At 42.3% G+C, this 26090-nt stretch overlaps 1 protein-coding gene across 1 annotated transcript in view; it reads right to left on the bottom strand.

Annotated features, from left to right (window-relative positions):
• The window catches only part of LOC124254701 (early endosome antigen 1-like), a 57052-nt gene that overhangs the window by 10161 nt on the left and 20801 nt on the right, over positions 1-26090 (bottom strand). The window contains 13 exon segments of the mRNA XM_046688548.1: positions 914-1009; positions 1522-1569; positions 2584-2691; positions 3151-3291; positions 10548-10670; positions 11960-12088; positions 15040-15087; positions 15089-15175; positions 15325-15555; positions 16319-16372; positions 16968-17061; positions 17379-17461; positions 20902-20988. Coding sequence (XP_046544504.1) covers positions 914-1009; positions 1522-1569; positions 2584-2691; positions 3151-3291; positions 10548-10670; positions 11960-12088; positions 15040-15087; positions 15089-15175; positions 15325-15555; positions 16319-16372; positions 16968-17061; positions 17379-17461; positions 20902-20988 — 1329 coding nt within the window.

Genomic DNA, 26090 nt, shown 5'->3' with positions numbered 1-26090 from the left:
TGACTCTCAGCCAACTCTCAGCCAACTATTTGTTCTTGGATTCAAGTCAGATCACCCCATCATTTGTCCACAATAAGGGTCTCAACTGCAAAACAATGAGGGTCTCACTTGTACAATAATTAGGGTCTCACCTGTAAAATTATGAGGGTCTTACCTGTACAATAATGAGGGGCTCACTTGTACAATAATTAGGGTCTCACCTGTACAATAATTAGGGTCTCACCTGTACAATAATTAGGGTCTCACCTGTAAAATTATGAGGGTCTTACCTGTACAATAATGAGGGGCTCATTTGTACAATAATTAGGGTCTCACCTGTACAATAATTAGGGTCTCACCTGTACAATATTGAGGGTCTCACCTGTAAAGTACTGAGGGTCTCACCTGTACAATAATGAGGGTCTAACCTGTACAATAATGAGGGTCTCACCTGTACAATAATGAGGGGTTCACCTGTACAGTACTGAGGGTCTCACCTGTACAATAATGAGGGTCTCACCTGTACAATAATGAGGGGCTCACCTGTACAATAATGAGGGTCTCACTTGTTCAATAATGGGGGTCTAACCTGTACAATAATGATGGTCTCACCTGTACAATAATGGGGGGTTCACCTGTACAGTACTGAGGGTCTCACCTGTACAATAATGGGGGTCTAACCTGTACAGTACTGAGGGTCTCACCTGTACAGTACTGAGGGTCTCACCTGTACAATAATGAGGGTCTAACCTGTACAATAATGAGGGTCTAACCTGTACAATAATGATGGTCTCACCTGTACAATAATGAGGGGCTCACCTGTACAGTACTGAGGGTCTCACCTGTACAATAATGAGGGTCTAACCTGTACAATAATGAGGGTCTAACCTGTACAATAATGAGGGTCTAACCTGTACAATAATGAGGGTCTCACCTGCTGGTTCAGCTGGGCGTTCAGTTCTGTCAGCTGTTTCTGAAGATCTGTCTTTACACCATCAAGCTCCTTACTGCTATTCTCAAGATCACTGATCTATAGAGAGGAAGGACACAATGAGAAAATAGCAGCATTGCTTACGCAAAATATATCAACCATGACATTTTCTTGTAATTGATGTGGCAAAGAATGTATCACCAAGTTGAAGTTACTGAAATATGCATGTGGTGACCAACAGCCAATTTGGCTGACAATGTTTTGCTTGTTTGTAGTTTAATGCCACACTCAGCCATATTCCAGCTATATGACATCAATCTGTAAATAATCGAGTCTGGAACAGACAATCCAGTGATTGACATCATGAGCATCGATCTATGCGGTTGGGAAATGATGATCAACCAAGTCAGCAAGGCTGACTAGCAAATTCTGTTAGTGGCCTCTTACAACAAGTATGAGTTCTTGAAGATAAATTCTAACCAAATTCTTCACAGATCAATTCAATAAACTACAAAAAAATCAGGGTTAGTGTGATACTTGAACCCTTCTAGCCTAAACAAGCGTTCTCATATATGAATTCAAACACACAATTAGAAAGACATAATAGGTACCTTCTTATTCAAATCTACAATTTCTGATGCTTTTGCTTTCATGGATTCCTGAAAAGAAATGAGAAATCTTTTTAATACAATGCATCGACAAGTTTTGCAAAATCCACTACAGGAGTATCGCAATAAAAAACAATGAAGTGACTCGGATTTTATCCCACATTAACAGCGATGTAATACTGCAGCCTTGAGACCCAAGATGGTGCCTATGTGGAAGATTGAAATATAAGCAATGAAACCCATAATCATAAGAAAGCTCCGATAAAACCAGAGACCATCATATTATTCCGAATATGTCATGAGCATGTTTCATTGAACTTTGAGATTTTTGACATGATAAATGAACCTGAGATGCTGTACAGAGTGATCTCAGCACTGAGGTGATTGCAACTCCCATACCTTGATGCAGACTTATGATATTCGTAGTGATGAGGTTGCTTTGTACAACAGCATCCAGCAATAAATGAACCATTGTAGCTACTTTGGCTATACTTCTGGCTATACTTCCGGCTATACTACTGACCCTGCTTACAGTATACATGGGAGCCTGATTATGTAGACCCAATGCTTGATAATATACAACACCATACTTTGATGAAAGGCTTCCAGCACTGGTCCCTTAATTCAGATCACCAGTCCATTCAAAACACACTGGACTTCTCTCATTAATGTGACTAATACCAAAGACTCTGTTTATTTTCATCATGGAAGAATGACCGCAAACATGCTGTCTTTTCACTGTGCAGCTTGGTATACATAGATTGGCTAAATAATTCTAAAAACAAAACTCACAACTAAGAAAGAAGAACTGTTCAGCAAAGACTTCCTAAACATCCAATCAGACCTGGTTTATTCTGATTTAAAACTGACTCACCAATCAGTATCAAATAGTTTTTAAATTCATAGTAAAAATAGATGGGTAAAATGAATGGACTTCACAGACTTTGTGAGAATAAAACCTGGATCTTGAGCAAACATTAAAGAGAATTTCCAACTAAATTTCGACAGCTCCAAACTTTATGAACATGTATTTAACGTTTATTTCAAATTAATCAGATGACCAACCTGCTCCACTTTAAGCAGTTCCTCCATTGTGGACAGTTTCAACTTGAACTCTTCCGATTTTTGTTCAGATTCTGTTTTCAGACTACCAACCTCTGTGTCTTTCTGTGTCTGAAAATATTATAATCAAACAGTGTTTCTCAGGAAACTGCTCAATGACTGAAAACATAGTTTACACTACTGGTAATGTGCTTCTTTTTAATACTATGGAATCTGGTACATAATATCAGGATTTTGAAGTTTTATGTCAGTTTGTCAAAATGGTAGCATATTTGTTTCAAAGCAAGAATTCAAGCTGTTTTATTGATATGGGAAGTGAAAATCACAACTAAATTTTAGTACTTATAAAGCAGGGGAAATATAATGCACGTGCCTGAAGTCTTTTGTAACCTCAGACGTCTTTAGTGTTAAATCTAATGATATTGCTTGCATTTATACTGTGAATATACAATATAATATATTCTACAAGAACGGAGAGAAAAAATGCAAATGGTAACTTTTCTAAAGAACACTTTGAGTTTCACTTTTCGGCAATCTTAATTTGACAAAGTAAGTGTCTACACTGCCCACCTTTAAAGTCTCCAGGTTCTGTCTCAGGGCAGATAACTCCTGTTCCTTTGTCTTCAGCTGCCCAATATGATCTGCCAGCTCTGTGGACACCTCAATCTTTTCTTCTCTTACCTTATTCTTCTCATCCGTCAAAGCAGCTACCTAGCAACAGCATGGTGAGTCATTGTGAATGAGTGTTGTTTTATACCACGTTTATCAATATTCCATGACAATCAGGGTGGAGGATAGCAAGTGCGGGTTTCACACACTGTACACATGTTGGCCTTGAGTGTGACAAGTGATTACTGAAACCACTAGGCTAATGTGCCACTCTGTTAGAGTGATACAGAGTTCTCACACTTCTATATACCATTGTTTGTTTGTTTGTTGTTTAATACTGCCCTCATCAATGTTCCAGTTATATGACAGTGGTCTCTAAATAATCAAGTCTGGATCAGACAATGTAATTTTTAGAGTAAAATTGATATTTTATACTTATCCTGACTCATGCTCTTTTGCTTGTCTTCTTCTTCTTGCGAACATAGTGGAACACTTGTATCTCCTTATTTGAAGCTCCCTTCAAAATAAAATCACTAATTGGTACTCACCACGAAGTTGCTCCCCTTTGTCTCCCCTGGCGGGAAAAGGTGTCGCCACCCTCTGGCCATGTGCTCCACTCTCTCCTGATTTAGCGAGCCCAACACTTGAATTTACAGGGAAATCCAAAGTGTTATGTGGGGAGGATGGGAGGGTTAACCTCATGAGTCAGGATAAGTATAAAATATCAATTTTACTCTAAAAATTACATATTTTTCCTTATCCTGACTCATGCTCTTTGTTTGTAGCATCCCACGGAACGGAGGTGGGTAACAGAATACTTTGGATTTATAATTAGTGATTTTGTATAGATATACTGTAATATCCCCACGGAACTTCATGAAGTCTTAGATTTAGGATGTTTCCTGTATAAAGAAAACCATAGGTTATATAAAGCCATTAAAGGGGAATTACATTATGAATATATTGAACAATACATATAAAATTATATATATATATATATAGGTGACTCTGATAGAGGCACTGAAATTGACTATATCCAAGTATATGCTTAAGGTAGAATACTTAAGCTGAACATATATACATAGCCCTAAAACTCCTTAGAGTTATAAGCTAGATGAGTATGTATAAAATACATATTAATCTTGTGAGGCTAATATTTTAACGCCACGCAGGGACTGTCAGTTGCTGAGCCAGGACCAGTGGTCCCAAATGGTGAATGCCAGAGACATCTTCTGTAGTGATGTCTCTTAGGTAGTGATTAGCAAATACCATGTTAGATTTCCAATAGCATCCTTCCATAATCGTGTTCAAGGAACAGTTACCGTAGTAGGGCGAGGGTAGAGGCCAGTGCCCTGATCTCATGTGGATTTGATGCTGTTGGTGGGTCCAAGCCTGCTGCCTTGTAGGCACGGAGAATGACAGTCCTTATCCAAATAGATATTGTGGTCCGTGACACTTCTGTTTGATTCAGAGGCTTATAATGGGATGAATAAACGCTTGAGAAATCTTCTCCTTGTTTTGGATCGTCAGAATAAACTTTGAGCTCTTACCGACACAGTGATAGGTCTTGTGTATCTTGTGATCCGAGAATAGAGGATAGCCGGATGTGGAATAATCTGTCTGGTTGACCTGGCAGTTGATTCTTTGCAATGAAATCCCATCTTAACTGAGGTGCGCTGTGTTATGATTGTCATCAAACTGTATCCTCTCAGAATCCAGAGCGTGAATTTCAGACATTCTTGCTGCTGTGGCTAGCGATAGCAGAAACAATGTTTTCTGTGAGAGAAATTCAAAGTTTGTCGATTCCAAGGGTTCATAGACCTCACTCGTGAGGTGTTGTAACACTACATTCAGATCCTGCTGGGCGTGGAACTTCCGCTTTGGTCCTCCAATCGGAAAGCTCGTAGTAAGGCCAGTAACTCTGGAGATCTTGTCAATCTGACACCCGCTCTCATGGTGATTACAGAGCTAAGCGCCGCAAGATATGTTGATATCGCTGAACCTTTTAAATGTTTGTTTTGGCGAGGTAACACAAATAGTCTGCCACTTGAGGTTGTGAAGCCTCTTGCTGTAAACCCTTTCTTTGTTGCATAATTTTCAAACTGTGCCACTTGTCGCCGTGACATTGTTACGAGTTGAGTAACGTGAAGGCAAGCGTGACTGCTTTTGCCGCCCCTGGCAGAATATCCTCTTGTTTAAACACATTTGTATACAGTCCATACGCAGTAGTTGGAACATTGCTGGGTTTCCGCACTTGTTTGGTGTGAGGATGAATTAACAGGTTTGGCGCGCTTGGGTAGCTCCAGTGTTGGCTGACCGATTTTTGAATTAGTATGGGAAACCACGCTCTGGCCGGCCAGTAGGGCCCACCAAAGTGAGTTGTAGGCTCTGTGTTTGTCTGATTTTCTGTAATACTTGAGGTATTATTGCTGGCGGCGGAAACGCTGCACGATTGAGGCCTTCCCATGATAGACTTAGAGCCGCCCGCTGCCCAAGCTTGGGGGTCTGGGACTGGTGACACGTAATGTCGGTAGCTGATTGTTGAATCGCGCGGCTTAATAGGTCTATTAGCGGCGCCCTAATTGCTTGATTATCTGTGCAAAATTTTCCGTTGATCATCCACTCTGTCGGTGATGGTAGATGAGGCCGAGAGAGCCGCCTGCTAGTATATTTCTGGCCCGGGAATGTGCACTGCTTTGACATGTAGATTTAGATCTTGTATTAAATCTAACAGTTGAAAGCTTAGGTTCAAAAGGTTCATCGATCTCGTTGAGCCTTGCTTGTTTATGTAGAACGCCACTGTCTAATTGTCTGTATGGATCATTAGGGCGATTTTGTAGAAATGTGCTCCAATGTAGAATGGCGCTGATTACAGCTTTCATTTCTAGACTGTTTATATGGAGTTTGCATTCTTGCTGATTCCATAACCCTGATATCGGTGGTTGGTGAGATGAGCTCCCAACCTTGGAGTGACGCGCCTACATACAGATGGGTTTTGTATTCCTGCTCTGCTAAACAAATCCCTTCGCAGACATTCGATTTCTTGGTCCACCATAGTAGATGGTCTGAGATGTTTCGTAGACTGAATGGTTGTACATCGCTGAGATGTGCGCTGATGAGGACCTGTAGGGACGAATCGTAATCTGCCTGTGACAGTCATGTCTTGGGCTGATGTGAGAAGACCTAGTAGGCTCTGCCATTGTCGCAGTGGTAACGGAGAGAGTAGAGCTGGTGGAATGGTCTGTTGTATCTTGAGCCAACGGTCTTCTGGTACCATAATACGGTTGCGATTTGTGATGAATCGAATACCTAGGAACTGTAGGTCTTGGCGATGGTACTAGGTCCGACTTGCGTAAGTTTACTAACCAACCTAGTTGTGTTAGTAGCTTTATGATGTAATTTAACTGTAGTTTGAGACGCAGTGGATCTTGATCTACTTGTATCCCGCCGCCGAGGTAAAACGCACTGGGCGAGCCCTTTGACGATGTAGAAATTTGATAATCGGTTTCTTTATCCTCGTGAATAGCCAGGGGCTGATGATATTCAATGGGAGTACTTTCCACTGGTAATGTAGCCCTTCTAGAGTAAATCGTGAGGTATTTCCTGAATCGGGATGAATGGGGATGCAAGTAGGCATCCTGTAGATCTATGCTGCCCATGTAGTCCATAGGATCTAATCATCTGGCGAAACTGAGGTAAATGTATCATGCTAAACTTCGTGGTTTGGCGAGATAGTTCTTGTTGAAAAAGCTCATGTTGTAGATGAGTCTGTATTTCTCCGCGGAGTTTTTCTTGGGAACTAGGAAAACTGGGGAGTAGAAACCTGGTTCGACGCTTGTTTGATCTATTACTTCTATGGCCTGTTTGGATAGGAGTGATGAGACAGCCTCTTTTATCTTTGGTAGTTGTTGGCGCTTTGTAAATCGAACTTGGGGGTTTGATTGTCAGCGGAGGCTTGTCCTGTAGAGGGATAATAAACCGTGTTGAATAATGTTGGAGACGTAAGGATCTTGCAGTATTCCCCAGTTTTCCCAGTGTAGTTGGAGGCCCACCCACTTGAGCTGGTTGTACTGGAACGGCTGGGGTGGAAGACTCCAGTCGTTCAACCTGTGTTTCAGCTGCCTATAATTGCGGAACCTCTGGGTGTCCTGCCTCTTCCTGATCCTCCTCTATAGTTGCCATATGGGCTTAATTTAAAAGAATCTTTACCTCTAGAGCTGGCTATCTTCCTGTCTCTTGCTCTTTGTAGGCCCGTGAACTTAGATCTGCCTGAGTATCTTTGTGAAGTCTGACGAATGACGCTGGCTAGTGTGTCCATCGATCTAATCATAAGGACTTCCCTGGAATCCTTAGAGACTTCCTTGGCTTAATCTTGTCGATTTTCCGCACAAAGATGGATGTTGTCGACCACGGGCTGTATAAAGTGGGCTGTAAAGTTCTCCCCAATTACAGGAGGCGAGGAGGCCTTGACGACGAAGCTAAGGTCAGTGCTGCTGAAACAGATGTAAGATGATCCGTTAAAACTGCTGATCTTTCTTTTGCATAAGTAAGGCAGAATAAATCATTCTATCATCTTCCGCCGTGGAATCCCGAATCTAGTAATAAGAGTCTCATTGATCGCCCTAGATCTATTTAACCCAAAGAACATACGCCTCGGCCATGGTTTCTATATGAGCCAACTTGGCATCATCCATCTTGTAAATCTTGTTCTTTACATCGCTGATGATCTTATAGTTCTCATCGATGTCCTGGGCCTTGTAGAAGGAGTCCATGTTATGCGCGGAGAACTTCTTGGCTTGAAAGTTGGGTAGATGTGGTATCTGAACTTTCGTAGCTTTCTGGAAAGCTGCATCTAGATTCTGTGGCACTGCCGCAATCGGGTCGATCGGGGTAGAGTGATTGCATCTGGATCATCTTCCTTCATCAAATACGCCTGAGCTGTATTGCCACTTTTAGATGGTGATGTGAGATCTAGGTTATTGACCATCCAATACCGTGATCTCTGCATCAGAAAATATGATTCCTCCATCATCCTCAAAACCATCATCATTAATAAATTGTAGATGCTCTTCGACTGCGACGCGGTAGCTGTCTGAATATCTGATGAGGTTTGTGGCGATCTAGTTGACTTGTGCTACCGCTTATGTGGAGATCTGATGGGTGATCGACCTGGTGATGAACGGAGTGGAGATCGCCTATGGGATGATCTTCTCGGAGACTTGTGAGGTGAATGTTGATAGCTTCGCAAGCTCTTCGGCAGTCCCTCGATGTTCTTCTAGACGATGAAGATCTGGAATCATATGTCTTTCGCTAATGCCTTCGCTGAAGCTTCATTTGGCGTCCGGTCCGGGGATCGATGATATGACCTTCGCGAAGGCTTCCGTGATGTCTGATGGTCTGAGTCCATATCTAGAGATGAAATCGAAGATGGTGATGATCTCTCCCGCCCGCGAAGGCCTTCGCTGAAGGCTGTACATCTAGGTCCTTCGTCAAGGTGGTGCGGACTTCCTTCGCCGAAGGTGACATCGCCTTGGCTGCTACGCTGACGGGGGTGCCTGGGGTGTTGTTCACGCTGGAGCCTTCGCTGGTTGCTCGGACTGCTTGGCGCAGTTTGTAGTGGTCCTCCATGATGTTCATAATCTGCCGCGATCATGTCTTCTGGGATGATCTAGACGAAGTCGCCGGGCGCCTTTCTGCATGGGGTTCACATCAATGACGCCTGACGCCGGTGTAGAGGCATCAGGCTGCATGGAGATCTCTGCAGAAGTCACAGTCGCTGACACCGGTCGCTTCTTCTGCCGTAAGTCGGGATGATTATCGGCTGATCATCGAGAGAGGCCCAACTCTGCTGCTGGAACGATCTCGCTGAGAAAGTTCTTGCTGTCTTCGTGAGATTTCCCTTTGGAAGTCTGCGCTGCCCTGGGTGTCCTCAATCTGGCGCTTGAGACGACGATGAGGCCCTCTTAGACTTAGTCTGCAATGACGGGATGTCTGGGGAGGCCGGTCGCTTCTTCGAGGTAACGGATCTGCGCCCCACGCTCCTCTGCCGCCGGGGTCTCTAGCAGAACACCAGACGGAGAGGGTCGATCGCTAGCAGCTGACTGGAAGGAATATCTGGACTCTCTGCCATGTTTTGCCCTTGTTTGCGGATCTATCTGCAGCACGCCTTAAGACGCAAAGATGATATTTATTAAATGCAGAATGAGATAAATTAATGCAGTAACTGCAACGTGAATTAAACGCGACACGGCGAGAACAACTAGGGCATATTACATGTGGATCGGAGGCAGAAAAACGTAATCTACAAATCGCACAGATTTTCATGAACGTAAAGTTAGCTGAACAATCACTTAATACACGGAATAAACAGTAGAAATAATGATAATTAATCAATACAAATAGTAAAGGATACTAGCTATACCTCTATAGTAACCTATGAGAGGTAAAACTAAGAGATTATCAAAGGATATGTGTGTAAGGAGACACAAGGCGCCTCACATCCTGCTCACTGGGCTAAGAAGGAGAGAGTGAAGCACATGGCCAGAGGGTGGCTTACACCTTTTCCGCCAGGGAGACAAAGGGGAGCAACTCGTGGTGAGTACCAATTAGTGATTTTATTTTGAAGGAGCTTCAAATAAGGAGATACAAGTGTTCCACTATGTTCGCAAGAAGAAGAAGACAAGCAAAAGAGCATGAGTCAGGATAAGGAAAATACTGTGACATATTTTATGCATTTTAGTCAAATATGCAGCTAGTCTGGAGTCCTGAAATTCGAGTGACACTTGACTAACAATTTCTCAAAGTGTATTTCAGCTCATGATACACTGCATCCACCACCCATCATTTCACCCTGACCAATACCTGGTGGTCCAGTCATCAGACACATCGCAATTCCATGTCCATGTTGTGTCCCTTAGGCATGCCAGGAGCCTGTGACAGTTCACCTGGATTATGTTTGTCAGTATCCTACCTGCTTAACTTTGTGCTTTCCTCCTACATCAAACTGACAGGCTGTGATGTAACTGGAATACTGTTCAAAGCAGCATTAATCTTAACTCCATACTCACTCAAATATATGAAAACTGAGTGAGGGATCAAGGTTTATGCCACTTTTAGCCATATTCCAGCAATAACATGGTGGGGAATACGAGAAATAGGCTTAACAGATGGTTCTGAGGTGCAACTAACCAATCTAAACTAGTGATTGATATCATGAGGAAACAATACTTCCAGTCTTAGTAAGATGACACACATTGAAGCCACCAAGCCTGACCACATCTCACACAACTATCACAGGAATTCTGCTGGGATCACATTTGCACGCACACATGCTTTATATTGCCATTGGGACCCCTTACACTGTCAAGGTTCTTGTCTGTCTGTAGTTTCTGGCCGGTGACCTCCTCCAGGGACTTCTTTGTCTTGGCCAGACTGTCCTCCACTTCCTTTTTATCCTTCAGCAAACCAGCCAGGAAGTCTTTCTGCAAGGAAAAGACTCAGATATTCCAATACCATATATTTCTGTAAAAGGTTTTTTGATATATACCTTGGTAGATCATTAAATCTAATATCACCGAGGGAGATCAATAAATATCATATTACCAACACAGATCAATAAATATCATATTACCAACAGAGATCCATCAATCTCATATTACCAAGGGAGAGCCATCAATCTCATATTACCAAGGGAGATCCATCAATCTCATATTACCAAGGGAGAGCCATCAATCTCATATTACCAACAGAGAGCCATCAATCTCATATTACCAACAGAGAGCCATCAATCTCATATTACCAACAGAGAGCCATCAATCTCATATTACCAAGGGAGATCCATCAATCTCATATTACCAAGGGAGATCCATCAATCTCATATTACCAAGGGAGATCAATAAATCTCATATTACCAAGGGAGAGCCATCAATCTCATATTACCAAGGGAGAGCCATCAATCTCATATTACCAAGGGAGATCCATCAATCTCATATTACCAAGGGAGAGCCATCAATCTCATATTACCAAGGGAGATCCATCAATCTCATATTACCAAGGGAGAGCCATCAATCTCATATTACCAAGGGAGAGCCATCAATCTCATATTACCAAGGGAGAGCCATCAATCTCATATTACCAAGGGAGTGCCATCAATCTCATATTACCAAGGGAGAGCCATCAATCTCATATTACCAAGGGAGATCCATCAATCTCATATTACCAAGGGAGAGCCATCAATCTCATATTACCAAGGGAGAGCCATCAATCTCATATTACCAAGGGAGAGCCATCAATCTCATAGTATAAAGGGAGATCCATAAGTTTCATACCATCTACATCCATAAATCTTGTATCACCAAGGCAGATCAACAAATTCATCTTGCTAAGGCAGATCAATAAATAGCACATAGTTAAGGAAGATCAATAAATATCATATTGCCAAGGGATAAAACCCTTGAGCCTTGGTAACACTGGATGTTGGTGCTGTAGTCATGTAATCCACATGCCAGCAGCTCAAGACGTCAAGTACTTCACATTTTATTTTTTATTTCATGTCTGGTACCCCAAAATGTGCTTTTCTCGAGAATCCTCAAATACTCACAAATAGGCCACCACATGTAAATCCCTTTTCTTGGATATTGATTGGCCTGATTGGAAGTTTGTCTGTAGTGATACATACATTAACAACATGCCCCTCCTAATAATGAGCCATTTCTATGGACAATCAGAAATCACACAGTTCTAGCCTCATGTGACTTGTGACCTCACCCACCTTCTCCTTGAGCTCCCTCTCCAGGGCGGTATTGGTTTTGTTGCTGTGGGTGAGCTTGTCCCCCTCCCCCTTCAGCTGCCCCTCCTGCTCCATGATCTTGTCCTTCTTTGCTGCCAGCTCCACCTGAGTCTGCAAGGAGTCAGTCATATACTGGTCAGGACATAGAAGGTACAGCTAAGGTGACACAATTTGCTGAGTTACTTCCCTTTGATGTGCCAGAATCCTTTATTTGTAGGTTCTTATGCCAAAATCCTATATTTCTGGGTTCTAATGTCAAAATCCTATATTTGTGGGTTCTAATGCCAAAATCCTACATTTGTGGGTTCTAATGCCAGAATCCTACATTTGTGGGTTCTAATGCCAGAATCCTATATTTGTGGGTTCTAATGCCAGAATATTATATTTGTGGGTTCAAATACCAGAATCCTATATTTGTTGGTTCTAAACCCAAAATCCTACATTTGTGGGTTCTAATGCCAGAATCCTACATTTGTGGGTTCTAATATCAGAATCCTACATTTGTGGGTTCTAATGCCAATATCCTATATTTCTGGGTTTTAATGCAAGAATCCTACATTTGTGGGTTGTAATGCCCAAATCCTACATTTGTGGGTTCTAATGCCAATATCCTATATTTGTGGGTTTTAATGCCAGAAACATACATTTGTGGGTTCTAATGTCAAATTCCTACATTTGTAGGTGCTAATGCCAGAATCCTACATTTGTGGGTTCTCATGCAAGAATCCTACATTTGTGGGTTATAATGCAAAACTCCTACATTTGTGGGTTCTAATGCCAAAATCCTATATTTGTGGGTTTTAATGTCAAAATCCTACATTTGTGGGTTCTAGTTCTAATAAATCCTACATTTGTGGGTTATAATGCCAGAATCCTACATTTTGTGGGTTCTAATGCCAGAATCCTACATTTGTGGGTTCTAATATCAGAATCCTACATTTGTGGGTTCTAAATGCCAATATCCTATATTTCTGGGTTTTAATGCAAGAATCCTACATTTGTGGGTTGTAATGCCCAAATCCTACATTTGTGGGTTCTAATGCCAATATCCTATATTTGTGGGTTTTAATGCCAGAAACATACATTTGTGGGTTCTAATGTCAAATTCCTACATTTGTAGGTGCTAATGCCAGAATCCTACATTTGTGGGTTCTCATGCAAGAATCCTACATTTGTGGGTTATAATGCAAAACACCTACATTTGTGGGTTCTAATGCCAAAATCCTATATTTGTGGGTTTTAATGTCAAAATCCTACATTTGTGGGTTCTAATGCCAAAATCCTACATTTGTGGGTTCTAATGCCAAATTCCTACATTTGTTGGTTCTAATGCCAGAATCCCATGTTTGTTGGTTCTAATGCCAGAATCCTACATTTGTGGGTTCTAATGCCAAAATCCTACATTTGTGGGTTATAATGCCAAAATCCTATGTTTGTGGGTTTTAATGCCAGAATCCTATATTTGTGGGTTCTAATGCCAGAATCCTACATTTGTGGGTTCTAATGCCAAAATCCTATATTTGTGGGTTTTAATGCCAAAATCCTACATTTGTGGGTTCTAATGCAAGAATCCTACATTTGTGGGTTCTAATGCCAGAATGCTAAACTTGTGCGTTTGAATGCCAAAATCCTACATTTGTGGGTTCTAATGCAAGAATCCTACATTTGTGGGTTCAAATGCCAGAATGCTATGTTTGTGGGTTTTATTGCCAGAATCCTACATTTGTGGGTTCTAATGCTGGAATCTTCTGATAGTGTATCTAGGTTGGTCAGCAATATACCCAAGCTCATTTCCCACACTGAAGTAGCAGACCTGCAACACCTTGGGCTTCGCTCCCATACCAAGCTGACAGCAGGGGACTCTTCAAAGTGTCAATAAACCAACCTCACTCATTCCTACTTCGGTCACACAGTCACTTGAACTGTATTGTAGACTTTGAATTTAGTCTAAGATTTACTCCCCTCTAAAATGTCTGTGATTATGATCAGATTTAGCACACTGCTAAAGTTTCGGTTTGTTGTTTAACGCTGCACTCAGCAATATCTGGCAGCAGTCTGTAAACAATCTGGACCAGACAATCCAGTCATCAACAGCATGATCATCAATCTATACAACTGGGATACGATGACATATGTCAACCAAGTCAGCGAGCCTGACCACCTGATATTGTTAGTCGCTTCTCACGACAAGCATGGGTCAAGAAAACCAAGTCTAACCCGAATCATCATGGGTGCTGCTGAAGTAGATGCATGTGAGGACTTCAAGATATTTGAAGGAGTGAAGTAAAATATGTTTGAACTCAATTAATGCAGGACACCCCAAACACATGACACTTGTTACCATAAACTTCTGATAACATGTAAATATAATATTACGAGAATTTCAAGCCAAGACTGCCAGATACAGGTAGACGACATGTCATCAAAATACAGCAGTACATGTACATTAGTTCAATGTGCAACTACAACAAATCAACTCCCAAATTGTTTTTGGCCCCCCCAAACCATCCCCCTTTCCCAATAACTAGTGCAATATCATGGAAGCCTGTTAATGATAACATGAACCAGTGGTGGATAGCATGAGCATGAACACAATCAACACGATCAGATTAGAAATTGTAACAATTTAATGCCAATATCAATAGATTCATATGACCAACCCAGGGTTACTAAGTGATTAATGTTTACTAATTGAATTAACTCTGAAATGACTATATCTAGATCAGTTTATATAAGATAGACACAGCTTGTATCTAAGTAATGAGTTACATCTAACCAACATACTGTGTTAAAGGACCAGTGAAGGTCCAGGTTAGAATTGATCTTCAGTAACCCATGCTTGTCGTAAGAGGCGACTAACGGGATCGGGTGGTCAGGCTCGCTGACTTGGTTCCCAATTGCGCAGATAGATGCTCATGCTGTTGATCGCTGGATTGTCTGGTCCAGACTCAATTATTTGCAGACCGCTGCCATATAGCTGGACTATTGCTAAGTGCGGTGTAAAACTAAACTCACTCACTCACTCACTGTGTTAAAGCTTCTGTGGCTAGATTCCCACCTACCTGTTCCAGTGTGTTCCGTAGTGTGGTGAGCTCCGCATTCCGCTCGTCTTACCACGTTCTGGGCAGTCTTGATGTGGTTCTCCAGGTCGGTCCTTTGACTCGTCTTGGCGGCCTCTGCAGCCAACAGCAGCTCATTCTACAACAAACAACAGCTTGTCAACACACTTCAAATTGGGGACACTCAAAAGTAGCTCAATCTACAAAAGCAGAAAACACCTCCCAGGCACTCTCCAGTATATGGAACATCTCACCCCAAGAGCCCAACTTATCCTGACAGATCCTCACCTTGGTCTTGAGATCAGCTTCTGTTTGCTGCAGCTTCTGCTGAGACGTGTTCAGCTTCTCCATCCTCTCCTCCGACGTTGATTCCAGCTTGTGACACTTGTCCTGCTCTGCCTGAAGCTGACCTTTCAACTCGGTCATTTGCTTATGCAGTGCTTCCTGTTTGCTGGAACTCTCTCCTGTTTGAGATTGCAGGTTTTCCTGAAGTTCTTTGATCTTCTCTTGCAGACTTGTCTTAATGATATAAGGAAAGTAAGGAAAATCAAACTACAGTCAAATGCTGGTGTGTTAAAGGGACCTACAAAAATACTAAGAGTTATTTTGACTTAACCGAAAAAATAAATAAACAAAGAAAGAATACGAAGGGAAGGAAGTTTTCACTTCAAGGACAAGTTCGACACAATGGTGTTGTCACCTTTACTCATTCTTTGCTATTTTCTATAAACAGGTGAGGCTAAGACAGGGAAATACTGGTGAGTGATTGAGTATGGTTTTACGCGGCTTTTAGCAATATTCCAGCAACATCACGGCCGGGGACACCAGAAATGGGCTTCACACATTGTACCCATGTGGGGAATCGAACCCTGGTCTTCAGCGGACCGAGCCAACGCTTTAACCACTAGGCTACCCCACCGTCCCAGGAAATACTGGTATTAGCAACTACTAAATGCTGCGCAGTAAAACAGTTATACCACATTTCACTGCTATAAGAAATGTAGATCTATGTCAGGTCAATGTTCACTAACATCTAGCATGTCTTGTACACTATCTTCGGTTTCTGTTCTTTAATGCCACGGTATCAACAACCAAGCTAATTGAAGGTAGCCTGTATCAGCATCAATCCACACTTTTCTGTATTATGCATCAACCAATCACTGACCACCATTCTGTCTCCTCTCCTGACCAGCATAGTGTGCTGTCAACCAATCAAAACCTTGTAGCCTGGAACATCGTGGAATCCTAACAACCATTTCATCCATGCGTGTTCAGTACTCACATTTTCCTGCTTCAGCTGGTTCATGGCTTCACTCACTCCCTCACCAGCCTCAATCTGTCAAAACCAGAAACAATGAGAAAACTCGTCACAAAATTAATCAGTGGCTCTTGACAAGCTTAGGCCTTCCTTGATAGACAACCCTATAAGATGAAATAATGTTCCAAAAAAACTAACTGCCTTAGTATAATGTCTTCAATCTTCCACATCCATTATGGGCTGACCCTATGATATTCGGTTGGAAAGGAAGCGTTAAACAGGGTTTTTGTGCTATGAAGAAAATGTTGTTCCAGAAATTAAAATCACTTGAAAACATAATGTTACCTCATTTCTAATGAAGAAAGTTTGTTCAGGTACCAGGATATCACGAACAAGATGTTTCATAAGAATTGGGTGTTCCTTCTTAAATGCAACACTCAGCAATATTCCAGCTATATGAGAGCATTTTGTAAATAATCCAGACTGGACCGGAAAACCAAGGGCTTAATATCATGAGACATTATCCATCTTGGTACAGTGATAGGCCAGAAAGAGAGCTGACAACCAGCATAGGTTGCTGAAGACCAATCCTTCTCCCAGCCCGGAATCTGTACACGTTCAGTAACTAGTGGAATATACTGATGTAAGGTCACAGTGGCTGGTTGTAACTTACCTTGGCAAAAAGGTCTCCCCTCTCCGTCTCCAGTCTCTGTACTGCCTCCTTCAGCTGCTGCAGCTGACCCTCCAGCTCCACACACTGACTCTCTCTGCATCACAAGGATAGAGGGGGTGGTTAGCCAGTCACAGACTCATATCTGGGAAAATATGCTATCTTGATTGTGTATTGAGAAACTACCTGGTGTAGCTTCATGTGAGCAAACAGGAGAAAGTAACCTGACCACCATTCCACGAAGCGATTGTAGTGCTGTTACTGTCAGTCTTTGTTAAAGTATGGGAGTATGATATGATTTACAATTTCAACTGCATGTCATGTGAAGCTAGATATTTTTTCAAACACAAACACGACTGAAAGTCAGATAAAAGGAATTGAGACAGCAAGGGTCCACTGCACCAAGTGACGTACCTGGACCCTCCCTTCCTGGTCTCCTCCTCCAGCTTGGCCTGGATGTCCCTCAGCTCACCCCGCGTCTCGTCACTCACATGTACCTGGGGGGAGACACACATGAGCGCAATCATAGTGTGGGTCATATAGATATCATAGTGTGGGTCATATAGATATCATAGTGTGGGTCACATAGATATCATTCATAGTGTGGGTCATATAGATATCATAGTGTTAGTGTGGGTCATATAGATATCATGGTGTGGGTCATATAGATATCATAGTGTGGGTCACATAGATATCATTCATAGTGTGGGTCATATAGATATCATAGTGTGGGTCATATAGATATCATTCATAGTGTGGGTCATATAGATATCATAGTGTGGTCATATAGATATCATAGTGTGGGTCATATAGATATCATAGTGTGGATCATATAGATATCACAGTGTGGGTCATATACATATCATAGTGTGGGTCATATAGATATCATAGTGTGGGTCATATAGATATCATTCATAGTGTGGGTCATATAGATATCATAGTGTGGGTCATATAGATATCATAGTGTGGGTCATATAGATATCATAGTGTGTGTCATATAGATATCATTCATAGTGTGGGTCATATAGATATCATAGTGTGGATCATATAGATATCATAGTGTGGGTCACATAGATATCATTCATAGTGTGGGTCATATAGATATCATAGTGTGGGTCATATAGATATCATTCATAGTGTGGGTCATATAGATATCATAGTGTGGGTCATATAGATATCATTCATAGTGTGGGTCATATAGATATAGTGTGGGTCATATAGATATCATAGTGTGGGTCATATAGATATCATAGTGTGGGTCAGATCATAGTGTGGATCATATAGATATCAGTGTGGGTCATATAGATATCATAGTGTGGGTCATATAGATATCATAGTGTGGGTCATATTGATATCATAGATGGGATCATAGATATCATGGATCATATAGATATCATAGTGTGGGTCATATAGATATCATAGTCAAATAGATATCATAGTATAGATATCATAGTGTGGGTCATATAGATATCATAGTGTGGGTCATATAGATATCATAGATATCATAGTGGGTCATATATCATAGTGTGGGTCATATAGATATCATCATGTTAGTGTGGGTCATATAGATATCATAGTGTGGGTCATATAGATATCATAGTGTGGGTCACATAGATATCATCATAGTGTGGGTCATATAGATATCATAGTGTGGGTCATATAGATATCATTCATAGTGTGGGTCATATAGATATCATAGTGTGGGTCATAGACATCATAGTGTGGGTCATATAGATATCATAGTGTGGTCATATAGATATCATAGTGTGGGTCATATAGATATATCATAGTGTGGGTCATATAGATATCATAGTGTGGGTCATATAGATATCATTATAGATATCATAGTGTGGGTCATATAGATATCATAGTGTGGGTCATATAGATATCATTCATAGTGTGGGTCATCATATAGATATCATAGTGTGGGTCATATAGATATCATAGTGTGGATCATATAGATATCATAGTGTGGGTCATATAGATATCATAGTGTGGGTCATATAGATATCATAGTGTGGGTCATATAGATATCATAGTGTGGGTCATATAGATATCATAGTGTGGGTCATATAGATATCATAGTGTGGGTCATATAGATATCATAGTCATAGTATCATAGTCATATAGATATCATAGTGTGGGTCATATAGATATCATAGTGTGGGTCATATCATGGGAGTCATATAGATATCATAGTGTGGGTCATATAGATATCATAGTGTGGTCATATAGTCATAGTGTAGTCATATAGATATCATAGTGTGGGTCATATAGATATCATAGTGTGGGTCATATAGATATCATTCATAGTGTGGGTCATATCATCATAGTGTGGGTCATATAGATATCATAGTGTGGGTCATATAGATATCATCATAGTGTGGGTCATATAGATATCATAGTGTGGGTCATATAGATATCATATCATAGTGTGGGTCATATAGATATCATAGTGTGGGTCATATAGATATCATAGTGTGGGTCATATAGATATCATAGTGTGGGTCATATAGATATCATAGTGTGGGTCAGATCATAGTGTGGATCATATAGATATCATCATAGTGTGGGTCATATAGATATCATAGTGTGGATCATATAGATATCATAGTGTGGGTCATCATACATATAGATATCAGTAGTGTGGGTCATATAGATATCATAGTGTGGGTCATATAGATATCATAGTGTGGGTCATATAGATATCATAGTGTGGGTCATATAGATATCATAGTGTGGGTCATATAGATATCATAGTGGTATCATATAGATATCATAGTAGATAGATATCATAGTGTGGGTCATATAGATATCATAGTGTGGGTCACATAGATATCATTCATAGTGTGGGTCATATAGATATCATAGTGTGGGTCATATAGATATCATTCATAGTGTGGGTCATATAGATATCATAGTGTGGGTCAAATAGATATCATTCATAGTGTGGGTCATATAGATATCATAGTGTGGGTCATATACATATCATAGTGTGGGTCAGATCATAGTGTGGATCATATAGATATCAGTGTGGGTCATATAGATATCATAGTGTGGGTCATATAGATATCATAGTGTGGGTCATATAGATATCATAGTGTGGATCATATAGATATCATAGTGTGGGTCATATAGATATCATAGTGTGGGTCAAATAGATATCATAGTGTGGGTCATATAGATATCATAGTGTGGGTCAAATAGATATCATAGTGTGGGTCATATAGATATCATAGTGTGGGTCATATAGATATCATAGTGTGGGTCATATAGATATCATAGTGTGGGTCATATAGATATCATAGTGTGGGTCAAATAGATATCACAGTGTGGGTCATATAGATATCAGTGTGGGTCATATAGATATCATAGTGTGGGTCATATAGATATCATAGTGTGGGTCATATAGATATCATAGTGTGGGTCATATAGATATCATAGTGTGGGTCATATAGATATCATAGTGTGGGTCACATACACATAGTCTTGTTCACATAGACGTCAGTGTGGGGCATCACGTACCTTTCAGATTTTACTATTACTCAATGTCATCCATAGCCCGCTAGAGAGATCAGATAATGAAACACAAATATTTTACTGAATGTTAAAATTTGTATCAATCAGCAACGTTACAGCTATGTTACAACTTTTGTTAATTTACTGCAATCTTGCACATACAGCAGAAGTTGAGCTCCATGACCTCAGCTGATAATACAGTCTACTTCATACAATCCTGTGATCCTATAATGAACAATCCATGCTATCAGGTAACCATGACACACAAGCCATTAAGTCACTGAAACCAAGATTGATAAGTCGCCTCATGTGACAAGCATGGATTGATGTCAGTCTTTCCTCACCAGGAATACCCACATGGGCCCCATCTAGATGTCTATGGACAACAAGCACCGGATATTTAGTCAAACCGGCCTACCTCATCCTCGTACTGTTTATGTACATGTGTCAGCTGCTGGTTGAGGTCAGTGATCTCCGACACCTTGGTCTCTACAGCTGCCTCCACCTGTAACAGTCAGAGAGTTGGACTTCACATCACTTTGTGGGAGGAAAGCCAGGAGTGCTGCGTGTCTCAGGCGCTTACTCGTTTGGTGAAACCCACGAGTATGGTAATGGTACAGCGCTAGAAACACAATCAGGGTAAACCACGACTTATGTTAAGCTATGATTAAAAACATCTAGCAATGTCAGCCTTTTATTTTTAGAGGGCCTTGTTTAGGATAAATGGGTTTTTTAGATTAAAAACATTGTTTTAACAAGCTTACATTCAGCCTTACTAGTGCTTATACCTACCTGTTAAGCTACCTACCTTAAGTCGAGTGGAAACGAGAAACACAAAACAACCCCACCTGTGTAATTACCTCCCTTTCCCTGTCACCAATCTTTACGGAGCCTAAGGCCAAAAAGCCGTAGAAGAGCGACAAAAAGGCCAAAGTCCAGAGGGGTGGATGGGGGGGACTAAACCATACATCTGAATGTAAGCTTGTTAAAACAATGTTTTCAATAAAAAACAACAACATGTTTTAGCTTACATTCAGACGTAGTAATGCTTTATCCGTCGGCAGGCGGTAGGGGACAAAGCTGAACCAGTAGATTGCCTAAGTTAAGCCGACACACCCCTGGTGACACGTAGTATTGACAGACTTCACAAAGAGGGTAAAAGTCTTCTTCACAAAGTCGTAAAGAATGAAACAACAACTACACGATCGCAACAATCTACAAGAACATTAGGCCGACCGGCTCTGTATGTAAGCAAGTAGAAAAATGATGAAGGATCGAGGATGCAAATATCAATGACAGAACTTCACTAAAAAGATACAGCATGTGCAGTATACCAGGTAACAACGTCCTGCGGGAACAGTGACCAAGTGAACTGTAAACCACAACAAGCGGTGAAGCAAACATGGATCATAATACTGCCAGGCAATAAAGAACAAGAGTGAATCACATTCACCAATGTGAAGTCGAGATACATGAAGTCAAGAGTCACTGACGACGGGCGGTGGGAAGTTGTTGTGCAACAACTAGTGGCCCAAACTGCTGGATGCCAGCAACATCTGCTGTCGAGACATCCCGCAAATGGTGAGAGGCAAAAACCGAGGTTGATTTGTAGAGAGCAGTCATCATGGAGGGCAAATGTCGATGCAAGCGCCTGAACTTTGTGAGGGTGGGAAGAGGATGGTGGATCCATATTCTGTGCAGCATATACAAGGAGAATCACAGCCCATAACCATTAAGAAAGAGTATTCCTGGTGATCTCTGACTTGGAGGTTGTAGATAATGGGATGAACAATTCTTTTGACGTGATTCAGAACATTGAAGGCAAATGCGTAAAGCATACACCGGGCAAAGGGACACGTCAACATGATCTTGAGAACCCAGAATGGCAGAAAGTGGAGGAGTGTGAAACGTTCTAGCCTCCTGGCCAGGAAGCTGATTCTTGGCGAGAAAATCCCACCGTAAGCCAAGCTGGACATCGCCGTGGACACATTGGTCAAACTGGACCCGACCATAATCGATAGCATGAAGATCAGACATCCTAGCCGCCATAGCTAAGGGGAGGAGAAACACCGTCTTTTGAGTCAGAAGGTCAAAAGAGACTGTATCCAGTGGTTCATAGGAGTTGCTAGTAAGATCACGAAGAACGACAGTAAGATCCCAAGCAGGGGAACTGAATTTACGGACTTGATCTTCCCAAAGGGGCTTTTGAAGGGCAGGAACTTTCGTGAGCTTGTCTCCCAAACCCGATGAGACACCCAAACTGACTGCCGCCAAATAAGTCGAGATGGTCAAACCCTTGAGACACCGGGATGACCGAAGGTGGACTAAGAAGTCAACCACCTGTAGCAGAAAATGGAACAAACCCCTGCTTCTCAGCGAAAGTGAAGATGGCAACCCACTTATCATCATACAGTTTACGAGTCGTGACACGATGAGCAGAGGAGATAAGAGCGGCATGCAGCCTTAGCCGAGTAACCCTTCTTGATCAACGAGGCTTTGAGCAATCCCACCCGTGAAGTTGGAAGTTGTGTAACCCCACGTGCAGGGCATTGCTGTGTGGATGCAACAAAAGATCATCCCAGAATGGGAGAGCAAGTGGAGGCCAATCGATGACGCGTAGCACTTCCAGGAACCACATCCTGGCCGGCCAATAAGGCGCGACCAAAAGCAGACGATGTCAGTTGGTCTGTCGAATCTTCTCCAAGATTAAAGGTAATTAATGGTTGGAGGGAACGCATAAGCGTCGAGACCTTCCCACGATATCGCCAGGGAGTCATGGTCCCAAGTCAGCTGATCCGGAACAGGAGACACGAGGGAGGCGTTATTGAAGAGATGAGACTGAAATGGAGGCAGGCTTATAGAGATGCCTACGCAAATGTTTGATGGCAGGAGCCACCACTCCAGATGACAACAGAGATGGACTGGCAAGTGAAGCAGACGATCGGAAAATGGGCAAAGAAATCTCTGCAGGGGACGAAGGTGGAGGCGACCACGAGAAGTGAGATCCAGTGCTGACGTCAACAGCCCTAGAACCTCATGGCGCATGCAGAAGGTCGGGAATGCAGGCGACAATCTTGTGAGCTAGCAGATCGAGTGTGGTAGTCATCTCCAGATGTAAGTCCGACAAGATTTGATTCCTTGCATAACGTCGTCTAGGCGACCCTGATAGCTTGGCGATGGAGAAAATCCACAACAGGCTTCATAATTCGAGTGAAAAGGTACGGGGCCATGGAAATTCCAAATGGCAGGGCCGCCCATTGGTAATGAATGCCTTGGTAGATGAAGTGGAGATACTTCTGGAACCCTTAGTGAATCGGAACAAGCAGATAGGCGTCCTGCAGGTCGATCGATATGAGAAAATTGTTTGGCAAAATCATCTGACGGAGAGAACTGAGATTATGGTGAACTTGTCCGGCAGATGGAGATACGTGGCAATGAAATGCTTTAGATTAAAGATGAGGTGCACTTTGTATGAGTTCTTCTTCGGAACCAGGAAGACAGGGGAGTAAAAAGCCGCTTTCTCTACCATCGTGTTGATGGCCTCCATCAGCCAGGCCGTTGGTGGAGTTCCTGAGAAAGGGAACGATGTTAACGGCGGAATCTTGTCTAGGTGAGGTGCATAGCCATTTGCCAAAACTCATTGAACATTTGGGTTGTCTAAAATGTCCCATCTCTGAGAAAAGAACTGAAGCCTCCCCCCAAACCGGTAGTGTTTCTGACGGTTGAGCCAATGGAGGAGATTCCGGATCTCTCTCTGGTGAGGGAGGATAGTCATTTACTCCCCCGCGTGCCCTTGCCACCCTGCCTAGGCATTGAAAAGGACACCCGTCTCCTGTCCCCAACAGATCATCGGTCACGACTTGTCGATCAGTTGGCTCGAAAAACCTGCTGAACATGACAATGTTGGTATCATTGTTCAGGAACGTTCTGCACCGGTTGGCGACGAAAAAGTGATCTAGTATGCCATTCCAGGAGCTTAGACATCGAGAGAAAACCTTGTCGTTGAAGTTGAGTGACGTGCTCTGAGTGTGTGCTAGCGCGTCCGAAGTCCACTTATGTCCACATGACAGTGTAGCCGTTGCCATCCGATCATCATCCGATAGGTCATCCTTATCCTTAAAGAATTTATTGAGACAATCCATCGCAGTGGAAACCATGGCCAAAAGTAACAGTTGATGCCACGCTGCAGTGTCTACAGACTCCAAATGTTTACCATCAATGGGGTCAGAAGTAGTTACGGGAAACAGTAATGCCCAGTCCAGATCTTTAGAGACAGGAGCAGTACAGTCCATCCCATATATGGGAATCTTATGGCGCAATTCAGGTTTAGCAAATGGCTGAGATGGCAACGCCGCGGCAAAAGATGTGTTCATGTCAGTTTCGCAAACGAGGAAGGTGGCGGAAAACGGAAAGAGTCCGGGATGTCCCCAAGCTGAAAACCTCCAGCTGTGGGGTTTGATGTATCGTAGGCGTCCATGAAGTTTGACATCCATGCCAACACTTCATTGTCCCATGGAGGTGCAGGTGAGCTATCATCCCCTTCATCCAAAACCAGATTAGGCGTGGAGGGAACAGTCCATGGCGAAGTCGCAGTAGGCACTGTAGAGAACGACCCTTTTCAACAGGATCGAACGATGGAAAAAGCACAGTACGCAAATGTGTCACAATGTCAGCAGGTAAAGTAAGAGAAGGAGGAGCCGCCGCCAAACTAATCAGAGAGATATCAGGGTGCACACTGGATGAAGTAATAGTTGCCGAAGGAGGTTGACGTCGCAGAGAACGACTACGCGTGTAAGTTTAAGGAGAACAACGACGTGGAGAAGAGTAATCCTCCTCGTAAGAACGCCCCCGACCATAACGTGAAGGAGTAGCTGACCGCGACCTGTCATAACGAGGAGGGCGATCATACCGAGACAGACGAGAATCATCAAACTGCCGAGACGACTCAGTATTGGTTCTATCATAGTCGTCATAATGAAAATCCATATAGTGTTCAGGCACTCGATCCTCGGAACGCTCAGAACGATCCCGTCAATCCATTGAGTCGTAACAATGTGATCATCCGCATTGATCCTCCCACTAGATTCCGTCTTAGCTGGAGTAGGTTTCGATAAACCTTACAAGGAATCACATCAACAGTAGATTGTAAATCCATCTTGTCATTAGATCCATTCAACACAGGCGCTGTACGTTCCCTCTGTCTGACATCGTAAAGATCATCACTTCAAATTGAGTCGCTATCGTCTGCGTTGGTAGTCGACAACCCACTTCTTGACCCCAATACCGGTCTGTCAGACAATGTACCCGGATCGACACAAGATGGCAACATGTCAGCTGGAGACGGCTCAGTCAAACTTTTGTCTCTGGACGGTAAATCTTTGATGACAACAGCCTCCTTCGCCTGATTCCGACATAAAGGACGCTTCTTCTTATAACGCCGATCAGCCTCACGCTTAGCAATAGCTTTCAGATAAGCATTGAAATCCTCCTCGGACAACTTATCACACAGGATGCATTTCAGTTCAACAGAACATGGAGCATAGACGTCCTTCTCAAGGCAAGATGGACAACTACTGTGGGGGGTTAGCCTTAGAAAGATTCTGTTGA

The sequence above is a fragment of the Haliotis rubra genome, unplaced genomic scaffold (assembly GCF_003918875.1).
Source record: "Haliotis rubra isolate DU_JTF1 unplaced genomic scaffold, ASM391887v1 Scf58, whole genome shotgun sequence".
NCBI lineage: Eukaryota > Metazoa > Mollusca > Gastropoda > Lepetellida > Haliotidae > Haliotis > Haliotis rubra.
This window is presented reverse-complemented; position numbering and strand designations above follow the sequence as displayed.